The sequence below is a fragment of the Varroa jacobsoni genome, unplaced genomic scaffold (genome assembly GCF_002532875.2).
Source record: "Varroa jacobsoni isolate VJ856 unplaced genomic scaffold, vjacob_1.0 contig00238, whole genome shotgun sequence".
Classification (NCBI taxonomy): domain Eukaryota; kingdom Metazoa; phylum Arthropoda; class Arachnida; order Mesostigmata; family Varroidae; genus Varroa; species Varroa jacobsoni.
The window spans coordinates 125,385-134,402 of record NW_019214435.1 but is presented as its reverse complement, the minus strand read 5'-3'; the positions used below and the strand labels follow the sequence as shown (position 1 = coordinate 134,402).

General features: G+C 40.0%; 1 protein-coding gene and 1 long non-coding RNA gene across 3 annotated transcripts; one reads left to right on the top strand and one right to left on the bottom strand.

The window, feature by feature from the left end:
• Positions 1–809: 809 nt before the first annotated feature.
• On the bottom strand, positions 810–2,408 carry LOC147752053 (uncharacterized). Its single transcript, XR_015315141.1, has 2 exons — positions 2,351–2,408; positions 810–2,041 (listed from the first exon to the last, which is right to left on the bottom strand). It is a non-coding gene; the product is annotated as an uncharacterized LOC147752053 (long non-coding RNA).
• A 688-nt stretch (positions 2,409–3,096) lies between these two features.
• LOC111270991 (uncharacterized) lies at positions 3,097–9,018 on the top strand. 2 transcript variants are annotated; one of them, XM_022851487.2, is made up of 6 exons: positions 3,097–3,388; positions 5,956–6,101; positions 6,419–6,529; positions 6,993–7,079; positions 7,249–7,374; positions 7,566–9,018. In XM_022851487.2, the coding sequence occupies exons 1-6, from the start codon at positions 3,319–3,321 to the stop codon at positions 7,698–7,700; spliced, it is 675 nt and encodes a 224-aa protein (XP_022707222.1). In that variant the 5' UTR covers positions 3,097–3,318; the 3' UTR covers positions 7,701–9,018. The 2 variants fall into 2 exon arrangements, with proteins under 2 accessions (XP_022707222.1, XP_022707223.1); XM_022851488.2 differs by having other exon boundaries at positions 3,104–3,480.

Here is a 9,018-nt window from a genome sequence, read left to right as displayed (position 1 = left end):
TGGCGCGACGGTGTAACTCGTTTTATGAACTACCAAGAAAAACCGCCCGACGGACAGCACGGACTTCACAAGGAACGATTTACCAAGTTAGCATGCAGACAGGAGAACGTCTATACCGTGTTGACTTCCGGACTGCTTTCGACTCAAGATTACGAATACGAGTACTCGAAAGACTGTCTAGGAACTTTAGCAAAGGTTTTGGATACACTGAGGCATACTACCGACCAATGCGAGAGCAATCATTGGCCTGGTGGCAAGATGTGAGTCCTTCCTACGGACAAATGGCTTCGCCCGAACCGACATCCTCGATTCTCAACTGTTTACTATTCTCATGGCCGACTCACCGCAACGGATAGAGAGTAGATACCCTTTACTAAAAGCCATAATGCAGCAGACTCTCTCGCTATACGCAGCAACAATGGTGGCTTTCACGTCCTGCAAGCTCGCACGATTTTCGTTATCTGTGTTCCGACATAGAATTGAAAATTTACACATAAAGGAGAGCAAGGTAAAATTCTGACGTGAACAACAATGGGCCGAATAATGCATATTTTGACCAAGGAACAAATTCTAGAGTACGCAAGTGTGCGTACCTGGGCGTCACGTTGACAACAAATGCAAAATTGCTTGGAACACGTACGAAAGAGGGTACGCAAGGCAGTGACCTTGATTAACAACCCGCGCAGCTCTCCACTAAAGACTACATTGGAGCCCCTTGAGATGGAGGTAACACTGACACTGAAAGCAAAAATTACACATCGCAATGAGTAGAAAGATATGCAACACATGGAAACAGAAACAACACAATCTAAACGACATGATGTGTTCATGCATATTTTAATCGTTTTATTGTGCTCCTGATATCATACAAATAAGTGTAATGCAATGTCGTTACCTCTGATACGACTGGTGACAATTTGTTAGACATTTTAGGCCTTGGCGTGCTTAAAGCCAACTTGTACATTTTTGTTTGTACATTTGAACTCTACCTTATTTAGAGTGAAAATAAAAAATTCTGATGGAACGAAGAGGGTCTTTTTAGTAAGGTGGTCGTCCGTGCGGTCGTTGTGCGGCAAGATACTACCCTTTTGAAGTAAAGAATGATTACACACTTCTTACATAATCAGTAATCTCATGAGTATTCTGTCGGAATTCATTAATCACAGTAGGATACCTCAGTACAGGTATAGTCTGCACTAGCAGGTAACGCCTGCGCGCTACAGCGAAGAAGTTATTCCGAAATATTTTTAAAATTTTATTCCCTGCCAACCTTAGAAACAATGTCACCAAGATTATCGTTATTGTTGAATGAGAAAAGCTGAACTTTTCCGATATCGAAGGATGCCATGTATTAACCAATTTTTTTCTCCAAGGTTTAGTTGAATAAATTTGGCAACTTGCGACAAACGTCACTGCAAAATAGCTCTGTTATTGCTTTATAACAGCTCTGTTAACGGAGCAAGTCATGAGGCAAAGGTGAGATAAAAATAAGGATTTTTTTTTTTATTAATATTGACAAAAAACCAAAGAAATTAAAAAAAAACATAACGTTTAATATTTCAATATGTATTGCTATCGTTCTTGCCATTAAGCATAGAAATCGCTGTTGTAGACCCGTAGCTGAAGTACTACGATAAATACATTTCTAGACGAGCTATTGCAATAATAATTGTATGTATGCGGCACCGAACCGCAACTAATGGGGGAAATATCGACTTTAATTAAAAACAAGGTCAAAGCATTTTTTAGCTAAATTCAATGACCTGGAAAATACAATAGGATGCATGATTTTTTTTATTCTGAGATTCGTTTCCCTAAATTTGGCATGTATCATTATAATGAAAAGCGAAAAAGATCGCACTTATTTAAATTTGTCTGTTGTCCAATTTCAACCTCCTAAAAACAATAATAGTAATAACAATGGCCACCTTTTAAATCCTCAACGGCAGAATCGCCCGTTGAGAAAGAGTATGCCCACCAAACCAAGACTTCGAATGCGTTCATCCATCCGGACACGCAAGCCCGCGCCTTTCTGCCTTTCCTGTAAAAGCAGTTTCATCTTTACGCTGGCTACGGCGGGCCTAATAAATCTATAATTTAAGCCTTACGTTTTATGTTACCTTTTTGACACAAAGCGAAATATGTTTTCGTTCGGTTTCGAACCTGGACTATCTCTCGAGTATCTATGTTGCGGAGGCTATTACGTTTTCACTGCACCACTTCTGTTATAGGTGACTCATATCTACATGTTTTCTACCGGCTGACTCCTTTAACAATAGCTAGTCCTCGCTTCTACCAAATATGATTAACATCACTGATATGACTATAAACATTACTGACGTAATGTTACCATCGTCATTGGTTAAGGAGGAGCTTTTCAAAGCAAGTTTAGCCATCATCAGTCCCGGTAGCCATCAGTTTGCTCCTTTTATTTTTGTTTGCCCTTCTCTCTTTTTCCGTTGGATAGACGGTCAAATCATTGAGGCTTCTGCTGCAAACGAGCACTCGTGTCGTCTGTGCCGATGCATGGATGGCTGCTTGTTGTCGTTGTTGTTGTTGTTTCGTTCTTCAACTGACAGAAACGACTATCACGGCCTTTCCGTTAGTTTCCGTCAAACCCAGTTGTGCTGTAAGAAAGGCGTAGCGTGCAGAAAAACATCATCACAACTGAATTCGAGCAAAAGAAAAATCGGCAGCTACAGCGGCAACAAGTACGAACCGCTTCTAACGTCGAAACTATTTTATCACACTTCTAACAACAATGACGCCGACAGCAAAAGCGATTAGTGGTGGAATATCGAATAAACACCATCCCATCACGCGCCTGCTGGCTTGTTGTGCTTTTGACACGTTGTTCCATAGAGAGTGCAGCCATTAACTAGTCAACAAGCTCCCTTCCCGCAATCATCCGATGCCCGCCAACCCTGTGCAACTTGTGCGCTAGTCTGTATGTGAGAGCTGTTTACGAATGGAGAGGGCTGAGTTGACCCGGGCCATCGTGTGCGTATCGATGTATCTGCTAACCTCTGTGTATATGTGCGTGTGTGAGATGATTTAAGCAATTGCTGCTTGCGGAGACTAACTGCCTGCCCTAACAGCAAATAAGCGGCGGCCATCAGGAAAACAGGTCCTGCCGCTACCGTTGCCGTCGGTCTATCTCAGCGGCCTTCTGTCCGCCGCTGCTGTCTTTGCCGTTGTTACTGTTGACTTCTGACCGACGAGCGACGGTCCTTGGTTTGCTGAAGGGGCGGTACTCGACACACAGAGTTCTTCGTGCGTGTGCCGTGTTTCGCCGCTCTGTAGAGAGTGACGGGGTGAATGAAAGCAAGCCAATACACACTAATGTTGCACTCCGAGGGTAGTGCTTTTACATCGAGTGCTCGTAGTGGTGAGTGAACAGCGCCAGCCATCAGTTGGCAATTTCAGCGATTTAATTAGCCGAGAAGCGTCACCTCAACGCTCGGCTGCTATACAGTTTCAGTAAGTAGTACGGTATTTATTGGACAAATTGATTTTGCGTCACTTGATCTTAATGATTAGACGGGCAGGCTCTGCCGTGCTGCTTGACTGACTGATCTAGATCAACATATACTGATAGGTAACTCTATCGGTGTTTAACTTTCGTTTTACGATTAGCTAACTAAGTCAGAGATTCAAATCGAAAAATGATCGTTATTTACATATGATTTTAGTGTGTGGGGCGGAACGTAGTTGTGAAACGCACAGCATGAAATTCATGCCGGCGGCAACGGAGCCAGATGCAGCCCGAGTGTAACAGGCCTAAATGTAATCTTTTATTGTTGGGTACAGTACCAGCACATGCCTGAGAGCTGACAAATTTTCTACTGCCTTAACATAATAGTGCTCCGGTACTAAAATGAGGTTGCGCAGAAGCCACTAAGATACGGAGTAGAAAAATAATTTTTTATCGTTTGCCCGCCCGAGAGGTAGAGTTGATTAAATTTGCATAATTTTAATGCATTAAATCAATTCGGCTTCTTTTTTGCCTTGATAGTAGCTCAGTGATGAGTCGCACCTGCTGCTGCAATTTCGATATGTAGATTCGGCGAGAAATGTAATTTGTAATGGAGATTATACTATTCATATTAAATAGTAAGGATGACAAATAACCGGCGTCGGCATTCCATACGTTTTCAGCGATTTTTCAGTCAAGTGCTGTGTGTCTTTTTATAGGAGTATTCCTATTTATGAATGACAACCTATGCAGTCGCGCTGCTGTGACCCAATACCTCTACATGGAAATTGCTAATATCTCTACAGTTGATAAAATCTACTTGGGTTAATCTAGTATGTTGAATAATGGAATACATAGAACTGGCTATTCCTCTGTTCTAGAAAATGAAATTTGTATTCAGCATGGTACCTGGCGAATTCAGATATATATACGATTAGCACGGCCTATTCAAACAATGCTCGATCGCCACCTTCTTCAAACATCTATTTAAAAAGCTCTAGATGCATCTTTAGAGGATGACGCAACCACATGACCACTGACGCGGAACTGATTTTTCTCAAAAACGAAGTAACACGACGGTATATTGTACTAATCTCGCCTTCTTTCTCTACTATACAAACAACGTTCACTGGAGATATAATAATCCATGGCGGCGAAAAGTTTACTATTTATTGGCATATTTATAGGGATGTTTTTTCATTTAGATGCAAATATGAGTTGCGTGTAGCGGATCACGGTATCCATTTTCATCGTGGCTTAGTTGTGCCGCGGCGGATCTTCGATGCTGCAGAAAAATCGAATCTTAATTTCAATATAATGCTCCCTGACAAGAAAACGAGATATTTTCGTAATAAAGTCCATAATATATACTTTCGATTTGTGTGTATCTTCCTAAGGATTAACTAATCATGTGCATCTCCGTCATAGAGGGCGGTCAATTTTAGCCATCTGTGGTGTAGTTTAAATTCCTCCCAGAACAAGGAGCTATTTTTGGATATCCAATCGATTTCCTTTTGAAAAAAATATATTCAGAAGCTGCGTGCAACACTGCATCGAACTATACGAGCTGCTCTATAGCGATAGGACTAGCGGCACGAGAATTTCGAAGTTCAGTAAAATGAGACTATAATGGTTTACTAGTATTTCAGTTAAAATTTCCTTCGTTTTTATGTTTTATTCAAATTTGCAGAATTCTGTATTTGTACCTTTTTCTACTAAAAATCAAATGGGAACAGGCTACAGACATATAGGCAAAAAACCAAGTTTGTCGAGTGTGCGATTCAAATACGACATTTGTCATATGTACGATTCTTCTTATACAATCTTGACAATAACGTTTGTAATGATCATGACCGCATATAGTAATGCAATGTTTACAATGGGGGTCCCAGATTGACTACTGCGTACTACAATGACTACTGCGTACTACAAATAAACGGCAAACGCAACAAGTTACAATTACTCAGCATTAATCGACTTGTTTAAAAACATTGCATGAAACCTGTCGCATGAAATCATAGGGTGAGTCATAGAGGCTGCGGCGATTAGAGCTGATCGACTTAATGACGATATGCTCCTTCACATAAACACAGGTTAACCTCCGTAGATTACATTAAGTAAGCAGTCCAGTATTAACCTGAATAATTTCAACCTAAAAAGTGGGTATTTAATAACTAACTTCACTTTTACGTAGTGATCATAATAAAAGAGAAAGAGTAACCGTAAACATTCGTTTTCATTGTGACGTCTCCCGGAAACCTAAAATAATACCTCTTAACTGATTGTGATTTTATTAGTATTAAAAATTATTTTACTTCTCATTGTTTAATGCGGCAACATAAGATAAATCCATTGTATCATTTCACTTATGTAATTACATTTACTATAGATTAAGAGGGGCACAGCCATGTATTTTTTTTTGCATGTACTGTAATCTTGACTCCTTGCGTACTAACAGCCAGTCAACTGTTTTATTTCAGAATTTGTCCATTGGACAAGTGACAGATTTGGTTTAATTAAAATGTCCGGAGGTGAAAAACCTTACCCATATCTGCATCCCTCTGCTCCACCAGTTGACGCTCCGCCGCCGTATTATCAATCCCCTGTCCCGGGACCGGCAATGGCGGTAAGACTATCACACTGCTGGGGTCTGGACTTCATTTGAAAATCTATCGATTTTTGTGTAGCGCTTTTGATTTTGGCTGAGACCACAAAATGCCGTTGCTCTTTAAAATTATTTCTGGCATAGCTTAGATTGCCGACACTTTAACCTCGCAAATGTTCTTGGAAATATATAAACATCTAGCTTTCTTTTTTTTATTCAAGATCCATTGAAGGGAAAGCAAGTCAATGTTCGGCGATACTCTGTGTTTTATCTGCTTAACTGCCTGCGTGCTATTTTCAACACCTGCTCTCTCTATTTTCAATATTTGCTGTTTACAGTACCCGGCAGCTGGTGCGGCCGTTGCCCCTCCTCAGATGGTCATGCACGGGAGCAAGATGCCCCCAGGATACGTGCCCCCTGCTGGCTACAACATGGCTCAGCCTTACTACGTGGGTGTCTCCTGCTTGCCTATCTAGATTGAGGCGATTTATTGCTTTTCTTTGCTTGCGCGCAAATCATTGTTCGTGTTAGTTTCCCACGGCTTATGGCTAAAGCCACACAGATTTTATTTTCAGTAGATATGTTTCGTCGCATTCAAGATATTTTGAATAATTAAAAAATATATGTTCTTTGCTCAAGAGTTGATTCAAGATCCAAAAAATCGAAATACGAAACATGTAATTCATTCTATAGGCTAACTTTTTATCGACAAAGAACAAACCACTGTGGCTACATGAGTGAAGTTACATAACTTGGCGAATGTACAAAATGCTGCGCTCTTTGGGAAGATTTTTTATTCGAAGAATCCTAGATTACATTTTGAACACAACTGAGAAACATGTATGGTCATTCGTTTGCCAACATATTTTAGTACATACAATGTGGTCTCGTTGCATTTTTGTGTGAATACAGGTTGGACCTAGTCAGATGTACCCATCTGTGCCGTATCCTCAGGGTGGCCCACAGCCAATATATCCAGCAGCACAAGGGTATCCTCAGGTATGTGCGTTCTACAGACGGTTATTGCTCCAAAATTAAAGGTATTATGTGAATAAACGATAAACAATAATAATGCACAATCCCAAATAACTTTAGACGCAAGAGTGTAATATTTGGCTAGTATGACATTCATATTTAAACATGCATTTGTTATATCCTATGATTTCAGCCGAGTCCTCTGCCTCCGTACGCTATGCCAATGGCTATGCCAGTGACGCCACAACAGCATGTCGTAGTTTCGGCACAATTCGACGCTGGCGCAAGGTTTAATCACATTTCTAGGCCAAATATTCCGGTATGTCACGATCATTAGACTATTACATTCTAGTATAATTTTATATCAGGGTTCATATTTGACTCGAATTTCAGTCGTTTCAGTGTACTCTGATTATTTATATTCGTTTGATAGTGCAGTCAAAAAATCAAAACAAAAAAAAAACAAATTCTAGAATTATTCCGTACAATTTTTGTTCCATTGCATTTCAGCCGCCTCCACCAGGGTGCATGCCAAATGCTGCTCAAATGGCTATGATGTCCGGTTCAACAACGATTGTTGCGGCCGATCAGAAAAAGGGTGGATTCTTCAAGGGCAGCGGATCCGGGGGCGTGAAGTTTTGGTGATTGATGAAGTCGATGAGACTAGCGTGAAGCACGATTTCTCGCTAATGACAATGACTTAACAACATTGGGCAACAAGTCTGCCAAAAAATACTATAAAAATAATAGCAAAATGCGACTCGAACACGGACATCGACAACACTTTATGTCCGGTACTTCTGTACTGAACGCTAATTAGCCTCGTATGCGTTGTTTTGATGCCTGGTCCAGCCGAGGTCAGTCCATGGGGGACTGAATAATCAGTGTAAATACGAGAGACTAGAGAACAAACGAAGTGAAAAAAACGATTATACAAGTCAGGTATCTCACGTGTTTCATGGGATTTCTTTAGGCGTTCTGCAAAGAAAATTATCTGGCTGCAGTTACTAGAAGGCTTACCTCTTTACGTGTGCTGTCGATATCTTGGTGACCTCTTGTTCTTAGTTCTATCAGTTTTGCGTAAAGAATATCGCGTTTGCAGTAGCTGTTATGACTTTTTTTTTCAATTATACCTGGAAAATAAGCGTCTATGTTGTATAGCAACGACAGTCCCTTCAATGACCAGCTTGAAATTCCAATGAAGAAGCAGGTTTTATTGTTCATGGTGTTCTTTGCTGTTCTTTTAGCTTTTCAAATATATAATCATACATGGTTAACTTAGTTAATCATACTAAATGCAACATGATATTATAATATCGAGTGTTATTATTGTGAAGAAACATATGCATATTATGATTCTTCGGCCTTTTCGGTGCCTTCTTTGCTTCTTTTAAGTTCATTCGGATATATCATTCTAGCCCCCCGATCTCGCTTTCTGCAAATTTAAGTACAAAATCGTTATTTGACACATTGAAGAACCCATTTAAAATCTGTTTTTTTCAAGGAAACAGAGCTGGTTCCCCAGACGCTTGACAACTTTACACAGTTTTTTTTCAGAAAACACGTATATGACTCGATTTATGGTTACCTTTTGTTCCATGGCGTTGCCTGCGTTTGTCGACGTGAACTAGCATTGTTTAAAATCAAAATTTCTTATTCCCACTTACTGCCACTTAGTTGGTATATGAAGTGCCCTTATGAAGATGACTACTGCTAGATATCTACTTCGACCACACGATGAGTAACAACTGACAATGATAATAAAGAAAAGCAGCTGTGTTATATACGTGACAGGCTAGTCGATATTTAACTGTGTTTACATTGCGTGCTCATATATGGTATGAAATACATTATCATATAATAGTATTATATAAATATACAGTGATTGATTGTACGACGAGTACAATTCCTAGTGTTATTGCCAAAGTATGAGTTTGTAATAAATACTTATGTAATAAGTTAA